This window comes from Lagenorhynchus albirostris, chromosome 15, assembly GCF_949774975.1.
Source record: "Lagenorhynchus albirostris chromosome 15, mLagAlb1.1, whole genome shotgun sequence".
NCBI lineage: Eukaryota > Metazoa > Chordata > Mammalia > Artiodactyla > Delphinidae > Lagenorhynchus > Lagenorhynchus albirostris.
The window spans coordinates 80,464,313-80,483,456 of NC_083109.1; the positions used below are offsets into that span (position 1 = coordinate 80,464,313).

Genomic DNA, 19,144 nt, shown 5'->3' on the forward strand with positions numbered 1-19,144 from the left:
TGCTGCTCTGACTACTGTTCCCCTCCCCAGCCCCACCGTCATCTCTCCAAGTCAGGAACTGGTCTGTGTTCTCACCCGCACTCTCCTGGGAGCCTCGGGGCCTGTATACAGGAGGAGGTCTACAAACGTTCATTTGGGGGAAAAGGGAGCTGGGCCCTGAAACCTCAGGAGCATCCCAATGGGGCCTGCTTGATGGGCCAGCATCAAACCCAACCCGGTCCCTGTGACTCTCCTTGTGACCTTGAGCAAGTCATTTTGCCTCTCTGAGCCTCCATGTCCTCATTGCAAGTTTGCAGACCAGTTTAGAAGACAAGAACTTTGCTCCATAAAGATCTGTGCTCACAGCTCACCATCACGCACTCGCTGTGCGCGATTTCCAAGTGTTCTGACAACTTTATCTCATTTCACCCTCCCGACATAGAACCATCAATTCGGTAAGGCTTTTTCAAGGTTTCTTGAGCCCCTGAACGCTAGGCATTGGGGGTACAGAAGGGAGTAAGACAGCCCCCACCCTCCCCCAGCCCCCAGGCTAGAGGGCCAGGCAGACGATGACCAGGCTGACCACAGGATGAACACTGTGGGTCAGAGAGTGACAAATGCTAAGAATAAGATTAAGCGGGCTAGGGCTTCCCTGGTGGTGCGGTGGTTGAGAATCTGCCTGCCAATGCAGGGGACACAGGTTCGAGCCCTGGTCCAGGAAGATCCCCCATGCCATGGAGCCTGTGCTCTAGAGCCCGCGTGCCACAACTACTGAGCCCACGTGCCACAACTACTAGGCCTGTGCGCCTGGAGCCCGGGCTCTGCCACGGGAGAAGCTCCCGCAATGAGAGGCCCACGCACCGCAACGAGGAGTGGCCCCACTCGCCGCAACTAGGGGAAGCCCACGTGCAGCAACAAAGACTCAACGCAGCTAAAAATAAATAAATTAAAAAAAAAGATTAAGTGGGATAAAGGCTGGAGAATTATGGGGTCTGAGGTAAGACAGATGCTGGAGCAGAGAACTGAATCACGTAAGGAGATCCAGCTTTTCCAGTTTCTCGGGGTGAAAGCAGTCGAGGCAAAAGGACAAGCAAATGTGAAGCTCCGAGGCGGGACGCAGCCTCCAGGCCAGCAAGGTCCGTGTGACCGGAGCCCAAGGAGCGAGGCGGCCCATGAAAGGCCACGGGGTCAGGAAGAGAACAGGGTCCACGTCACATGAGACCTTGGTTGGCCGCAGAGAGAGGTGTGGACTTTTAGGTGAGATGGAAGCTTCTGGAAGATTTGGAGTAGGGTCGTGCCATGATCGGCCAGAAGGAACTGGAGGGGGACAGGCGGGACGTGGGGACACAGTGAGGTGGCTGCTACAGGAACGATGCATCGTATGTGAAACCAGCGGAACTGGGACCTGAAAGCAGGACGCACGTGATACCCCAGGTCACCAGGGAGCAACCCACCACCCTCCTGCCCAGCCAGCAGCCAGAGACCACCGAGGGGGTACACCCCAGTCCTAACTCAGATATGTGTTACTGGTGAGGAAGAAAAGTGGGGTAACCCCTCCTTCCTTAACAAATAACAATAACAGAAGTAGAAATGACAATTACATCAGAAATACAGAATTCCTTGAAAGAATGGGAAATAAATTTTCCTTAACAAAGTTCCTGCTGGCTACGTTTTGAAGGCAGAGGGAAGGCTCGTGACAAATGCACGTCTGCTCTGATTGAACATTCTGTTCTCAGCTCCTGATGCCAAGGAGAGGGAGAGGCCTCCCTGAAAGGCCTGTAAACACCCACCCCAAAGACAAGACCCTGATGCTTCTGAAACGTTATTCCTGTGATTTCTTAAGTCCTAAAGCAAAGGGCAGTTGTGAAAATTAATGATCATTTAACATTTTTTCAGTTGAGGTCAGTAATTCTGTACTTAGCTCGTTTGGCTTTTCTTAAAGGTGCCTTATTGTATTTAGAAAATATAAAAACCTCAAGCTGTAATTTTGACATTAAGAAAGCCAACCAACTGTTCCCTTCCTTCCAAGGTTTTTCAGTAAAGGGAATCCTGACAGTTCATTCTCTAAACCCAAATACAATACAATGGCACGTGTGTGTGCGCGCACATGCGTACGTGCTCTTTTTTGCTTCCACCTTGGGAGCTGACCGTGGGGTGCACCCAACGCACGGGACTGTGGCTAAAGTCGAGGCATAAACTCTTCATGTGCCTCAACTCCAAAGACAATATGAGTTTGCTGAAGTCACATCCCCTGTCTTGTAAAGAGCCACTTCCAAGCTCGGCTCCCCACTTGCAAAAAGCGAGACTGGTGGGGGCGGAACTGTGAGACAGGCATAGCCTTGCTTCTCAGTGGCCTGCATTCTGGGACCCATCAGCAGCTTCGCTGTTTGAAGGGCAGGGCAGCCACTCCAACACTGAGCAGGATCCACACTGTCAGGTCCACTTATAGACCAGACTCCAAAGACCCTTCTTCTCAGAAGATGCTCCCAGGATCGGGAGGTGGTGACCTGGTCATCTGACGCTCCCTGATGATGAGAAAGGCAGGAGGTTCTTGGAATTCGGCTCCTGGGAGATGAGGGAGGGAGGGAAAGGTGGGGGTGTCTCTGTGCCCTCTGCTGAAAAGGAAAGGGGGTCAGCATCTTTTCTTCATTATGGATCCATTGGCCATCCCTCTAGCACAGCATTTAAAAGCAGTCCTTTAGGAACTTCCCTGATGGCACAGTGATTAACAATCCGCCTGCCAATGCAGGGGACACGGGTTCGATCCCTGGTCCGGGAAGACCCCACATGCCGTGGAGCAACTAACTCTGTGCGCCACAACTACTGAGCCCGCGCGCCTAGAGCCCGTGCTCCGCAACAAGAGAAGCCACTGCAATGAGAGGCCTGCACACTGCAAGGAAGAGTAGCCCCCACTCACCACAACTAGAGAAAGCCCACACGTAGCAACAAAGACCCAACGCAGCCAAAAATAAAATATAAATAAATAAATTTAAAATAAAATAAAAGCAGTCTTTTGCCTTCAATTTTTAATGAACGTATCCATTTACTTAGCCATTCCTCCTGCAGAATGAGTATATAAAAACACTTGTGTACCATGCAGACCCCAAGTTAAGAACCTCTACTACTAAAAAATGATGAAAATAGAAAATCACTATTTGACCAACACCATAATAATAATTATGGCAAGCAAGAATCACCAATGGATGCTAAAATTACTGGGTGAAAATAGGATGAGGAACAGGACGTTTGTCTAGACTCAGATATCTCCCCACAAGATACTTATAAATGAAAAAGGGAGAAATAATTACACAACAGTGGAGAAACCTGGCAGACACCACCTTAATCAAGTGATCAAAGTTAACATCACCAGTATTGATTGATGTACCTCTTAATATGATGTCCTGAGAAAGGTACAACATGCCTTTTACAGTCTCCTTGCCAAAAATGCATAACCTCCATCAAATAACTGGCCAGTACTTTCACAAGTGTTAAGGTCGTGAAAGACAAAGTAAGACCAAGAAATGGCCCCAGATTAGAGGAGACTAAGGAGATATGACAACTTAAATGAAAAATGGGGAAAAAAATAACAGAAAAATGATATTAGTGGGACAGTTGGTAAAATTTGAATAAGGTCTTAGTTTACAGTATTGCATTGTTGTTAATTTCTTGGCTTGGATAATTGTACTATGGTTATAGAAGATATTAATCTTTTTTTTAAGATTCTTTTTTATGTGGACCATTTTTAAAGTCTTTATTGAATTTGTTACAATATTGCTTCTGTTTTATGTTCTGGTTTTTTTGGCTGCAAGGCATGTGGGATCTTAGCTCCCCAACCGGGGATCGAACCCACACCCCCTGCTTTGGAAGGCGAAGTCCCAACCACTGGACTGCCAGGGAAGCCCCAGAAGATATTAATCTTAGGGTTATGCTATAGACTCAATATTTGTGTCACCCCACTAAATTCATATGTTAAAACCTAATCCCCAGTGTAATGATATTTGGAGGTGGGGACTTTGGGAGGTGATTAGTTCATGAGGGTGGAGCCCTCATGAATGGGATTAGTGCCCTTATAAAAGAGATACCAGGGAACTCCCTCATCTCCTCTGCCATGTGAAGATACATTGAGAAGAGGGCTGTCTGTGAACCAAGAAAAGAGCTCTCTCCAGACAATGAATCTGCCAGCACCTTGATCTTGGACTTCTCAGCCTCCAGAACTGTGAGAAATAAATGTTTGTTGTTTAAGCCACCCAGTCTACGGTGGTTTGATATGGCAGCCCAAACGGACTAAGACAGGGAAGCTGGGTGAAAGGAAAAGTTATGCAGAAACTCTGTTTACTATTTTTTGCAACACTTACGTAAATCTAAAATTGTTCCCAAAAAAAAGTTTGAAAAAAAAAAAAGAAACACTTGTAGGGACTTCCTTGGTGGTCCAGTGGTTAAGACCCCATGCTCCCAATGCAGGGGTTCCAGGTTCAATCCCTGGTCAGGGAACTAGATCCCACATGCATGCCGCAACTGAGGAGCCCACAAGCTGCAACTAAGGAGCCTGTCTGCCGCAACTAAGAACCAGTACAACCAAATAAATAAATATTTTTTTAAAAACACTTGTAAAAGTATTAAAATATATATAATGATGCAATTGAAGCATGGTCTGGAATGGCTAAACTAGGAAACCACTTAAATATCCATCAATTGAGGACATGGGAAATAAATGATGATGCTTTTCTACAGTGGAATACTACACAGCTGTTAAAAATGAGGTGGCTCTATGGGAATATATTTCAAAATATTTTTCTGGGGGAAAAGCAAGTTGTAGAACAAAATAACATCATTTAGTATTTGTTTAAGAAAATACATTTATAATCAGGGACATAGAGAAGAGACTGGTGGTTGCTAAGGGTGGTGGGGAGGGGATTGGGAGCTTGGGATTAGCAGATACAAACTGGTATATATAGAATGGATAAACAACAAGGTCCTACTGTATAGCACAGGGAACTATATTCAATATCCTGTGATAAACCATAATGGAAAAGAATATGAAAAGAATGTATATATATGTATAACTGAGTCACTTTGCTGTGCAGCAGTAATTAACACAACATTGTAATTCAACTATACTTCAATAAAACATAAATTAAAAAAAAAAGAAAATATATTTACATATATACGTATAAGTGGAGAAAAAAGTCTGGAATGACATATTAATAATGGGATTATGGAGGTGGCATTGGGAGAGGAAAGAACGCTCATTTTTTACCTTATTCAGTTATTACCGAATGTTTGAACTTTTTCTGCAGTGAGTATGTATCACTATCTTCATAATAAAAACAAACAATAATAATTCTGGCCCAGGATCAGATTCTCTGCCACATTTGTGGGTCCCACTAATTCATGGGGCAGGCTGATTCTGGTGTCAGCTCCATGGTGAGCCCCATAGGGGACAGCACTGTGTGGGCACAGGCCCTGACTCATGCATGGGCTCCTTCTCCATCTCTGGTGATGAAAACATATCCAACTCATGATGACCCTCTGATCGTTAATTTTATGTGTCAGCTTGGTTGAGTGACAGTACCCAGATATTTGGTCAAATGCCAATGGATGTTGCCATGAAAGTATTTCTTTAGATGAGATTAACATCAAGGCGGTAAACTTTGAGTAAAGCAGATGACCCTCCATAATGTGGTGGGCCTCATCCAATCAGGTGAAGGCTTTCAGAAAAAGACTGACTTCCTCTGAGGAAGAGTAAATTCTGTCATCTGATTGCCTTCTGATTCCTTCTGAAACATCAGTTATTCTCTGGGTCTCTGGCCCACTAGCCTATCCTGCAGCTTTTGGATGTGCCGACCTCTACCACCACATGAGCCAATTCCTTAAAAATCTCTCCATCTCCTATATATCTATCCAACACACACACACACACACACACACACACACACACACACACACACACACTTATTCTATTGGTTCTGTTTCTCTGGAGAACCTTGCCTAATACAGACCTCATGCAGTAAGTCCTTTCAGTGGAGGGCACAAAGTGCTCTCTTAACATAGAAGGGAAAGGGATTTGGAGTTTGAGGAGGGTGGTCCCAGGCAGAGATGAGGAAGGGTCTTTGAGGCAGAAACGCAGGGCTGGAGAGGTGTGGGGGTGAGGGTGTAAGGGAAGCCAGTCCCTGGAGCTGGAGCAGGGCCTGGAGGGGGAGAGGACAACGAGGCACTGCAAGGTGGGGTCTCAGAGACCCAGAAAGTCTGGTCATTCATTCAGAGCTCTCCCTGTGAATGCCGAGGAGCTGCTGAGGGCTGGGAGCGGAAGGCACTGGCGAGAGGAGCAAGACTGTGAAAAGGGCCGGGCTTGAGGGGGCGTGGCTGTGGGGGCGGGCCTATGAGGGGCGGGGCTTGAGAGGCGGGGCTTGTGGGGTGGTGTGTGAGGGGGCCTCACCTGGCCCTTCTGCTCATCAAATACCCACTGGATTGTGAGGACTCTTCCGTGTGGGGAGCACGTCCCTTTCATCTTTGCGCACGCACACCCCCCATGCCCCGTACACAAAAGGTGCTCCATAAATGCGTGTCCGACTCTGTTTCCGAGAGTCAACCCCCCTATCCCAGCAGCTGTGCGAGGGTTGGATTCATCCAAGGGAACAGACAGGCAAGGCAGAGCTGGTCAGCCCCGCGGCCTTTACCTCACGAGGTTGGCGCAGGGCCCGGGCCACCGGCAGCTCTGGTACACGCGCTGGACCACTGTCTCTGAGCCGTTCTGCACCTGGCAGGACACCGTCCGTGTCACCGTGTGATAGCACCAGTGCCTGTGGGGAGAGCAACAGTCAGGTCAGTCCTGCCTGTTCCTGAGGTGCCGACTGTGGACCAAAAGGCCGTGCGGGCCGAGGAGGGGCCCCTCCACAAGCCTGAGGGACGGTGCTCCTGGGTAAGGGGCCCACTGAGACCCTGCGTACCAGTCTAAGGGGACGGGAGAGTACCCACACCCCCTAGCCATGAAGCCCCAGCATCATTTCAGTCTTCAAACACTCCGTGCGAAATCAGTGATAAAGGCTGTCCCCCTGTCAGGAAATCCCACTCTGGAGGGGAAGACGGTCGGCGAGATGAAGAGAACACACGGGAACACTGGCTCATAGGAACAACCACAGGATGCGCACAGGGAACCATGGGAACCCAGCAGGGCCCCCAACCCAGGTCCTAAGAAAGGCCAATCCGCTGAGAACTGAAAGGTCAGAGTCAGCAGACCCAAAGTGTGGGGGCAATGAGGGGGGACAGTTCACAGAGGAGAGAGCAGGGTGAGCAAGGGCACGTCGGCGAGACGGACTGCAGCTGCCCAGGGACCAGCGTGCAACTAGGCGTGGCCTGAGGCTGGACGAAAGGGAGTAGCCAGGAAAAAGGAAGAGGCGGGGAACCTGCCAGAGGTGGGTCTTATGACATTGGTGGAGAGCCACTGAAGGACTGGGGGGTGGGCGCGGTGGGGAATGACTCAGATGGGTCTGATTTTAGAAAAGCCCCTCTGGTGCAGTGTGTAAGAGCTGAGGAGGCCTGAGCTGGGGCCTGCAGCGGGGAAGAGGGGACATGTGCAAACAATATGGTGATTGGATCAAGATGGCAGACACCTCCCCCTCCCATCTCCAGATCCTAGATATTGAAAATCTAAAAATAAGTCCCCACTGTGACATCGGCAAGATGGTGGGAGAGGAGGGCCCTTACTCAGTACCCTTCAGTAACAGTAATTTAGCAGCCATTCTTGAACAAAAATGCCTTTGTGGGAGCTTTAGGATTTTTGCAAACTATTTATCTGATAACGATTGATATCCAAAATATATAAGGAACTCATAAAACTCAATAGCAAAAAAATAGTAATAATAATCCAATAAAAATGGCCAAAAAATCTGAATAGACATTTTTCCAAAGAATACATATAGATGGCCGACAGGTATATGAAAAGGTGCTCAACATCACTAATCATCAGGGAAATGCAAATCGAAATAAGATATCACCTCACACTTGTTAGGATGGCTATTATCAAAAAGACATGAGACAACAAGAGTGGTTGAAGGTGTGGAGAAAAGGGAACCCTGGTACAGCGCTGGTAGGAATGGAAATTGGTGCAGTCATTATGGTAGGTTCCTCAAAAAATTAAAAATAGAACCACCATATGATCCAGGAATCTCAATTCTGGGTATCTATCCAAAGGAAACAAAATCAGTATCCCAAAGAGATATCTGCACCTCCACGTTCAATGCAGCACTATTCACAACAGCCAAGATGGAAACAACCTAAGTGTCCATCTACAGATAAATGGATAAAGAAAATGTCATGTATATGTACAATGGAATACAATTATTCGACCATAAAAAAGAAGGTAATCCTACCATTTGTGACAACATGGATGAACCTAGAGGACATTATGCTCAGTGAGTAAGTCAGACAGAGAAAGACAAATCTGTATGATCTCACTTATAAGTGGAGTCTGAAAATGTCAAACTCATAGAACCAGAGAGTAGAATAGTGGTTGCCAGGGGAGGGGGAATGGGAGAGATGGGGAGAGGTTGGTCAAAGGATACAAACTTCCAGTTATAAGATGAATAAGTTCTGGGGATCTAATGTACAGATTAGATCTGCACATAGTGATTATAGTTCAAAATACCACATTGTATACTTGCAATTTGCTAAGAGAATAGATCTTAAGTGTTCTTACCACACACATAAAAAAGGTAGCTATGTGAGATGACAGATGTGTTAATAATCCATGGTAATCATTTCACGATGTATACGCAATTAAATCATCATGTTTTAAACCAAAAAAATCAAGTTGTACGACTTGAATAAACACTTTTTAAATTTGTCAATCGGAGCTCAATAAAGCAGAAAATACAAATAAAGTAAAAATAAGTCCCTAACAGCATTGGAAAACAAAAAGCAGTGGGCCAGATATTTTGAGGAATCCTTGAGAGACTGAAAAGCACATGGGAATAAATTGAAGGAGGAAGTACAGTCCAAAACACACAGGGAAGATTGGGGCTCAAGGTGGGTGCAATATAGGAGCCGCAGAGGTGACTGTCAAAGGACCATGGCAGAAGGAGCCAGACAGGTAGGACCAGGATCCCTATCCCTGCTGGTGTCAAGAATCAGGCATCGAACTCACTTGTTTTGTGGCAGGTGTGGTCAGAATGGGTGCCTCAAAGGCTGATGACCTCCAGAAGACACAGGGACCCTCTCAAGGTCAGACAACTGAATTCTTGCACATTCTTTATCCTATACCACCAACCCTCCAAGAGGCAAAGCAGCAGTGAACAGAGAAACAGAGACAAGCTAATGGAAAACCCCAAATGCCAACAATTGCAAATTATTTAAGAAAAAAGGCCAACACCCTGAAAGAAAGGCACTGACTCAACAGATAATAAATCACACTTCAAGAAAAAACAATTAATGAAGCAAATAATGGAGACAGTTTTTTCAAGCACAATTAAAGTCCTTAAAGAGATAGAATTTTTCACTCATAAGAACTATCATGAAATCAAAAAATTAGATATGTTAGAAATGAAATGTATGACTGTGAAAATAAAAAGGCTCGACAGATGGGCTGAAAACACAGAACAGACAAAGCTAAGGAATGAGCTGATGAGCTGGAAATCTGAGCCATGAACTTTCCAAGGATATACTGCAAAGGGACATAGAGATGGAAAATGTATGAGAAAAGGTGAGGTACCTGGAGGACACACCAAATTCCAGCATACATCTATTAGTAGCCCTGGAAGGGGAGACCAGAGAGAGCACAGGGAAGTATAGACTTAAAGCGATAATAAAGAATATTTCCCAGAGCTGAAGAAAGACATGAATTCTTTTGTGTGTGTGTGAATAATGTTTATGTTTTAATTGAGATTTAGTTGATTTACAATGTTTCAGGTATATAGCAAAGCGATTCAGTTATATATACATATTCTTTTTCAGATTCTTTTCCATTATAGGTTATTACAAGATACTGAGTATAGTTCACTGTGCTATACAGTAGGTCCTTGTTGTTTATCTATTTTATATATTGTAGTGTGTATCTATTAATCCCAGATTCCTAATTTATCCCTCCCCCCACCTTTCCCCTTGGGCAACCATAAGTTTGTTTTCTATGTCTGTCAGTCTATTTCGGTTTTGTAAATACGTTCATTTGTATCATGTCTTTAGATTCCACATATAAGTGATATCCTATGATATTTGTAAAAGACATGAATTCTTAATTCAAAAGGGCCCACTGAGTGCTAAGCAAGATGAACAAAGACAGACATATTGCGGTGAAATTTCAGAACACTCAGAATGAAGAGAAAATACTAAACACTGAAGAAAGGAAAGAAAAAACAAATCACCTACAATAAACTGAAATTAGATTTCTTATGAGCAATATCAGAATTGGGAATATAGTGACACAACTGCTTCAAAGTTTTGAGGGGAAATATTTAGAACCCAGAATTCTATACCTGAACAAACTCTTCTTCAAGGGTGAAGGCAAAATAAAGACATTTTCAGATGCACAAGAACTCAGAAAGTTTATCAGTTACCTTTTCTGAAAGAATTACTAGAGGATGTATTCCAACAAACTAACGGACATAGGAGAGCATAGGAGGAATATATTAAACATGAGGAGCAGTTACAACCAAAGAAACAATAATAAGATTTAAAAACAGCCTAGATCTAAAATCCAAGGTGATCTAAATATGGACAATGGCAAAGAGGGGACAAAAGGAACTAATATTTGCTGATATTTTTGTCTTGTTTAAGGAAAAGATATAGAAACTGTGCAACTTTAGGTGCAGTAGATAAATATACAATTAAATTTTAAAATTATTTTTTAAATTTTAATTTTAAGATAAATACTAGAAAGTGTAGGAAGAGGACATAAAACTGACAAACCATGAAAGAAAGAAGTAAAACAAAGATTTGATTAACCCAACAGAATGCTAGAAAAGCAAGAAAGTAGCAACAGAAAACACAGTAATTAGAAGACAATGAAATTAGAAAGGAGAAGAAAGGAATTAACAAAGATGGAAGCAGAAATTAATGAAATAGGGCTTCCCTGGTGGTGCAGTGGTTAAGAATCCACCCCCCAGCACAGGGGACACGGGTTCACTCCCTGGTGGGGGAAGATCCCACATGCCGTGGAGTAACTAAGCCCGTGCACCACAACTACTGAGCCTGTGCTCTACAGCCCTCAAGCCACAACTACTGAGCCCACGTGCTACAACTACTGAAGCCCACGCACCTAGAGCCCGTGCTCCACAACAAGAGAAGCCACCACAATGAGAAGCCCACGCACTGCAACCAAGAGTAGCCCCCACTCTCCACAACTAGAGAAAACTCGCGTGCAGCAACGAAGACCCAATGCAGCCAAAAATAAATAAAATTTTTTTAAAAAGAAATTAATGAAATAGATTACTTTCAAAAGTGGATCAACAAAATCAAACACAGGTCTAAAAAAAAGTCAAACAGACAAAACCTAGACAATTTTTAATGAGAAACAAACAAAAGACATAAGAAGACACTAAGAACAAGAAAAAAAATCCCCATAGAGATTAGAAATTGTAAATAAATATTATGTCTGATCTTACATCAACATTTTTCAAAATGTTGACAATTGGACAATTTTCTAGGAGAATATATTGGCACAGTCAAAAAGAACATGAAAAAGTAACCAAAAGTTGATCCCTCTCCCCAAAGGCATCAGGAGACCTGGTTCTGCCACCAGTCTGCTGTGTGACTTGAGCAAAGTGATGTTCCCTCTCTGAGCCTCAGTTAAATAAAAAAATTCTACCTCTCAAGGTTATTGTGAGGACTAAGTGAGCAGATCCATGTGGCACTACCTACCCCAAGGGGTCATGATTGATTACCTGGCTACTGAAACCCCACAACATTCATACAAGTGTAAGGACTGTCCTTCCTATTTTGCAGATGGGAAAAGAAGTACTGAGAGATGAAACCTCACTGCCCATGGCTCAAATCAGAGGCCCAGGCGGCCAGTAGGGTCCCACCTGTACAATACAAACCACTGCCTCTGCTCGTTACTCAGGGAAACTGGGTCTGGACCCCTCCTCCATCTCTACCAGGGAGCATCAGTACCACCTCGGGCATTCAGCGTGAGTCTCTTCGGGATGAACTGCTGTCCAATCCAAGGACAGTGCTCCACCCTGAGATCTGCCCCTGGCGATCTGGAACAGACAGAGTCCAGCCACCTCTGGGTCAGAGCTTTCTATAGGGAAATGAGCTATGAACTGGAAAACATTTTCAAATGCCTTGATTCATCATCTCCAGACATTTGATCTTTTAATGGGCTGTAAATGGTTTCCCAAAATTAAAACCTGGCCAAAAACAACGAAGAAGGCAGGCAGAGACAAGCAAAGAGGGCTCCGGGCCTTTTCAGATGGAATTCTAAACCCCATTCATCTCCAGGCACCCGCAGTTCCAGGGAATCTCGGTGTCAGGCACTCTGCTCCCATATGGGGTCCCCCTTAGGATCCCCGTCTCCTGAGTATCATATCTATGTCTCCTGTTTTGTGGGTGGCATCACACCACCGCCCACCACCACCACCACCCCTGACCATGGTGGGTGCACAGTGACGAGTGAACAAGGCTGTAAGGGCAGAGGATGACTCCGCCCAGAGACAGGCTTGGCAGGAGAAGTACGTCCCTTCTGTGACCCTACTGGAAGGACTGGCCCAGGGGCAGAGATCTGGGGAGTGGTCTTCAAACTGCCTAAGAAGTAAGGGCGGCCTCAGCAGCCTTCATCAGGATGGGGCAGGACTGGCTTTATTTGGGGGCATCATCTCAGCGACCTCCCTTCATCATCTCCCCCCCCACCCCTCAGCTGAGCTCTCGTGGAGGGTCCAGGATGGGAAACTCACTCCCAGCCTTGGGGACGGATCTGCTCCCCTCCAGGTCTGTCTTATGAGGGGAGGCCCCGCCCCCTGATGGGGAAGAGAAGCTGGCTTGGCCCTGCTCCACCAGGCCTGGGGGCTGCTCCGACAGCAGCTTTTGCCATGCTATGTGTCTGGCTCTGTGGCTTGGCCAAGCCGTGAAATCCTTAATTTAGAGTCCTTTGGGAAAACAAGTGCTAAGTGCTTTCAGGAAATCATGTCATGATGGAACGGAGGGGTCTTCAGGACACCGCCAGCCCATGCCCACCTCTGAACGTAACTAACCCACCCATCTATTTCACCCGGGGCATGCCACCACATCAGCCCTTCTCCCCTTAACCCTGGGACCCCCTCCCGCACCGGCGCATGAGCCCCAGTTCTATCTGAGCTTTGCTTTGGGACCTGATCTCACCTTCCCCTCCACCCCCAGGACCCTGAGCCTGAACCAAGCCCGAGGGCTTTGACAGTGATCTCCCTCCCCAAGAGGACCACCCAGTCTGCCCCCATGTCACTGTCTCATGCTCTGCTCCACCCCAGTGTGGCATCACCTCAATGCTTCCTCTTGAACCCCAACATATGTGCCCCACTTGCATGGACACACATCCTCATAGCCCACGGAACACCTCAGGACACACCATTTCAATCCATCCACTACGGAGACCATCGCTATCCAACCCCTTCTCGCTCCATCTTGGTGACCAGCACCAGTAAGTTCCCGGTCCCCTGACCCAGAACCCCCAGAGGCAAATCGCCACAGAACCCACATTTTCCCTCCCTTACTCTCCACGGCTGATCAGCCCCCACGTCAGGCAAGTCCTGCCTGCATCCCAGCCCTGGTCCCACAGTCCTGATTCCCACAGCCAGGCCCTTGCTGGTCGGCCAGCATCCGCCCTGTTTCCCTGCAATCTCCTCGAGGTGCCACCAGAGGGCGCCCCCTAAACCACAAACCTGGCCCTGTCACCCGGCCTCTGGAAACCCTTTCCCAGCTCCCCATCCTCCACGGTTCCCACCCACCTCCCCGTTGTCACCTCCCACGACGCTCCATCTTGCCATTTATGCTGTCACTTTGTCCTCCCTGGCATGCCATCCCACCTTCTTTCACTCAGCCAACTCTTACCCTACCCGTCTCCATTCAGGCTCTGTCCCCTCCTGGAAGCCCTCCCTGACCCCCTGCTCCACAGGGCCCCCTGCATGCCTCTATCTTAACCCTCATCACACCTGATGACCACAGGCTCCGGACGACAGCAGGCCCCATAAAGGTGTGCTCATCTGACCCCAAGCCCCGCATCCCAGAGGGACCTTTTCCCATCCACATTCACTCACTCTCTTACCAAAAGCTGCTTCTCGGGCTCGGCACCGTGGGGCTTGCTCCTGTGGCTGCAGCCACCCACCTCAAGGTTGGGGGTGTCCTGTGTCAGGCCCCTCTCCACCTGGCCCTCACTGTTCTATTACCTGACCACACCTGCCTGACCCCTACAGAGGCCAATTCCAGGGGCGTTGCCTGCCAGCTTGGCTCAAGAAACTCTGTGAGAAATGAGGTTTGCAACCTAAAGGCCATGGCCAAGTGGATAGGCAATTCAGATGACGCTGAGGCCACGCCCATGACAAAGAGCCCACAGGGCCTGGGCTGGTTCCCTGAGAGATGCAGGCAGAGGAGCCAGCTCCCAGCCCCTTCCAGGGACAGGAAGAACAACCCTGGTGCAAGCAGAATCGGCCTGCCAGGATCCTTACCATACAGAGACCCTCTTCTGTGGGCAGAGTCAGGCCCAGTACCCCAAGACCTTTTTTTTTTTTTTTTTGCAGTACGCGGGCCTCTCACTGCCGTGGCCCCTCCCGTTGCGGAGCACAGGCTCCGGACGCGCAGGCTCAGCGGCCATGGCTCACGGGCCCAGTCGCTCCGCAGCATGTGGGATCCTCCTGGACCGGGGCACGAACCCGTGTCCCCTGCATCGGCAGACGGACTCTCAACCACTGCACCACCAGGGAAGCCCCCCCAAGACCTGTTTTACGGTTGGCAAAGCAGTTTCACATACTGTTATAGGCTGAATTGTGTCCCCCTCACACACAAATCCATACACTGAAGCCCTAACCCCAATTACCTCAAAATCTGACTGTATTTGGATATAGGGTCTTTAAAGAGATAATTACATTAAAGTGAGGGCCTTAGGGTGGGTTCTAATCCAATAGGACTGGTGTCATAAGAAGAGGAAGTTTGGGGGCTTCCCTGGTGGCGCAGTGGTTGGGAGTCCGCCTGCCGATGCAGGGAACACGGGTTCATGCCCCGGTCTGGGAAGATCCCACATGCCGCGGAGCGGCTGGTCCCGTGAGCCATGGCCGCTGAGCCTGCGCGTCCGGAGCCTGTGCTCCGCAACAGGAAAGGCCACAGCAGTGAGAGGCCCGCGTACTGCAAAAAACAAAAAAAAAAAGAGGAAGTTTGGATTCGAATGTGAACAACACAGGGAGAAGGTGGCCATCTGAGAGGCCTCAGGAGAAAGCACCCTTGTCAGCACCTTGATCTTGGACTTCCAGCCTCCAGAACTTTAAGGAAATTAACTTCTGTTGTTTCAGCTGCCCCCTGTGTGGTACTTTGTTATGGCTTGCCCTAGTCAACTCACACACATACGTGACCTTGTTTAATCTTCTCAACAAGTCTCAGGTAGGAATTCTACAAAGAAGGAGCCCCAGACTGCAGGGGAGACTCGAGGTCACACAGTGATAAGTGATCAGTTTAGGTTCTTTTCTTTTTTTTTGAATTGAAGTATAACTGACCTACAACACTATGTTAGCTCCAGGTGTACAACATAGTGGTTCAATATCTCTATACATCACAAAATGATCACCACGATAAGTCTAGTTACCATCCGTCACCATACAAAGTTTTTACGATATCATTGACTGTATTCCCCATACTGTACATTTTATCCCTGAGATTCGTTTATCTTGTAGCTGGAAGTTTATACCTTTTATCTTAGGTCTTGAAGATCAGCCTTCTAATTCCAAACCCCAGGCTGTATCCACCTTGCCAGTGAGGACAGCAGAGAGTTAGACAGCAAATACAGCATCCCCGGGCAGGCCCTCACGAGCCGTGGGCCTCAGGGGACCACCTCACATGCAAAACGCAAGCAGATGGGACAGCCCCCACCTCATGCGTGAAACCATTGGGACACCTGTTGAGGGCAGTTCAGGCCACAGCAGGGCTCACAGGGCGGGCTCCAAGCCGGTCCTGTCCCCTGCCCCCTCTTCCCTGCAGTTACCTAAATCAGACCTCCATTCAGCCTCACACAATCCTGGGTGGTCAGAACTGCTGTTCTGCCAGTTTTCCAGGTAAGGAAACCGAGGCACATCCAAGGCCACCCAACAAGTCAACAGACAACCCAGATTCGAGCCCAGCCCCTAGCCCCCTGACTACCCTGCCGAACTGACTTAGAGCTCACCCTGACTGCGTGGGTCTCGGCATACGGTGGTCTGTCCACCTGGGGCCGTGCTGCCAGGAGACGGCCGTGCCACAGACCATGACGAAGGCAGCGGGGCTGCTGAGAGAAACCGCGGAAGCCCAGGAGCTGGGAGAAGCAGGGCCTGGGTCTTGGGACGGGGTCAGGATCCAAGCTAGATCTCCCCAGCCCAGAGCAAGGAGCCAAGTCTAACAAGATGAAACATGACCAGGCAAATGTGGAGTCCTGCACTGCAGCCCCAAAACCCAGCAGACAGGCCCCAGATGGGGCGCAGCGGTTCTCGCCAACAATAAGTTCACTGTGAGTCAGAGGTGGGAGTCAGAGGTGTGTGCAGCATGCAGAAAGCAAAGGCAATCTCAGGCCGTCTTAAGAGCAGAATAACGTCGAGAACATCCCCGCTCCCCTCTGCACTGGCCCGCTTATGGTGGACCCTGGGCTGTGCCACCCAGATCCCCCTCAGTGAAGGGTCTTTAGACCTCAGCTGCCCAGAACCACCTTGCCCAAGGGCCGGCTCTTCCTGGGGCCCCGTCCAGTGTCTGGTCCCTGCACAAGATGAAAGGCTCAGTCATATGGACCTCAGGACAACTCGAAGGGCCATTGTAGGTACAGGGCCCCCTGGAGGTCAATGGTAGTTGTCCCTGGGTCCACATCAAAGCTCAACTTCTCCTTCTAACTCCTGCTTCTGCCCCTCCCTTCCACGGGCATCAATCTTAAGAGGCGCCCCCAATACACGTCCTCCCTCTTGGACCGCATCTCAGAATCTGCTTCCTGGAGACTCCACCTGGTGTCTGCCGTGAGCCCCAACGGGAAAAGGAACAAACTGAGGGCCAGTGCGCTGGGAGGAGAGGGCTGCGACCGCTGTCCTCTGAGCAGGGGACACCAGGGTTGGGAGGAGGGGAAGGTTGGCCTGCAGAGCATGAGTGTCCATGGGAGGAGGACAGGTCAGAAGCCCAAGGTTTGGTGACGTGGAGGGGACGGCCCCACGCCCCTCGGGTCCACATCTGCCCTCTCCAGCAGCAGAGGCCTGTCGACAATGGAGCGTTCAGATATACTGAGCAGAAGTAAGCTGACGAAAAAAAAAAAAAAAGAAGTAAGCTGACGGCCGTGGTGGCGGGAGGCAGCTCTGGGAGGCCAGCTCTCCCCCCGCCAGGATAAGTGCAGGGGGAGCTAGACAACACTTGCTCGTGGGGCCGCAGAGGGCCCGGAGTCGGGTCAGAACACGACACCCACCAGAAGGCTGGGGAGGTACTGCTCCCGGAGGGTGGGCCATGGGTGCAATGAGCTGCCCGCACGTTGGTAGTGGGCGCCCCGTCCTGGGAGGGGAACGGTGAGCAGAGGCAGGACACCCACTTGGCGGATGGAGGGTGAAGATACACAATGGACCCTCAAAGAGCATGGAGACTCACCCTATTGGAAAAGAGGAGGTAAGGCAGGGAAGATTTTTGGGGTTTTTTCGCTGCGCTGTGCGGCTTGCGGGATCTTAGTTACCCGACTAGGGATTGAACCCAGGCCGCCGGAAGACTCGGAAGATTTTTTTTTTTTTTTTTTTTTTGCGGTACGTGGGCCTTTCACTGCTGTGGCCTCTCCCGTTGCGGAGCACAGGCTCCGGACGCGCAGGCTCAGCGGCCATGGCTCACGGGCCCAGCCGCTCCGCGGCATGTGGGATCTTCCCGGACCGGGGCACGAACCCGTGTCCCCTGCGTCGCCAGGCGGACTCTCAACCACTGCGCCACCAGGGAAGCCCCTCGGAAGTTTTTTAAATGAGAGGGGAACCCGGTCAGTGGGGTTCCAGGAGGACCCTCTGGTGGCAGGGGGGAGGGCAGAGGCTGAGCCCATTGGGGATAAACGGGCACAGACCATGAAGGGACCAGCCGAGGCCCGGCGGAAGCCCCCTGAAATGGGCTTTACCACCTGGATCCAAACGGGGCCAACCCACGGACCACTGCGCGCTGTCTCCCAGCAAGGTAAGTGTCCGTACGGCTGACGCTGCTCTCCACCTCTCAGCTCTCATCCACCTAAACCACTGTCCGGAGTTAGGGTTTTGTTTATGTAAGGATAGCTGAGTGTACGTTACACTAAGGCCTGATGGGTTTTCAGGGCACAGAAACCAGTAGGAGTGTTTGGATAAGCGGGTCAATTTGCCTGCATCTCCTCACAGGCGTTTTTACTGGAACGGTCCGTTTCAAGGCAACACTGGGGAGGAATTTAAGTACATTTAAGGTCGCTGACTTTTAGAGGTAAAGATGTTGATCCGAAAGCCCCGCGGCAACTGACCCAACGTTTCTGTAAAAAAGGAGGGCGATGGCACAGACTCCAGGGTCCCGCGCGCACGGAGGCTTGGAGGGCGAATGCAGATTTGCGTGGGGGGGGGGGGGCTGGAGAGCCGGCAGGCCCGGGGAGCACGGCTGTGCCAGAGGCAGCCTCTGGGCTTCCTCCCACTTAATTATTGTCTGCATTCATCCTCTAGCACCTTCCACAGCTGAGAATTCCTGAGGCCTCCCCCCACTGCGAGGAGGCTGGAGAGAGCCTTGCACAGAACATCAGCTACTTAGGGGCTGAATTACCCATTCAGAGGAGGGCAGCTAAGGGAGTATATGATTTGGCCGAACAGACCATGTGGTTTTGAGCATTCTGCCACAAGTTGTGAGAAGATGGGGCCAAACGCGTTGCATGGGGTCAGCGTTCCTGCCCACGTTTACGAGGACCACGTGCTGAGATGCCCTCTGGCTAAGCACTTTAGGGGTCCCATGACCAGCACTTTCCACGAGAACCCCTGAACCTGGCACATCGTAAACGCTCAGTAAACGTTACTCTTAC

General features: G+C 49.1%; 1 protein-coding gene across 2 annotated transcripts in view; it reads right to left on the minus strand.

Annotated features, from left to right (window-relative positions):
• COL26A1 (collagen type XXVI alpha 1 chain) overlaps window positions 1-19,144 on the minus strand; it is a 174,682-nt gene that overhangs the window by 123,964 nt on the left and 31,574 nt on the right. For both annotated transcript variants that reach the window (XM_060124356.1, XM_060124355.1), the window contains exon 2: window positions 6,657-6,779. In XM_060124356.1, the coding sequence (XP_059980339.1) occupies window positions 6,657-6,779 (123 nt within the window). The remainder of the gene's footprint in view (window positions 1-6,656; window positions 6,780-19,144) is intronic.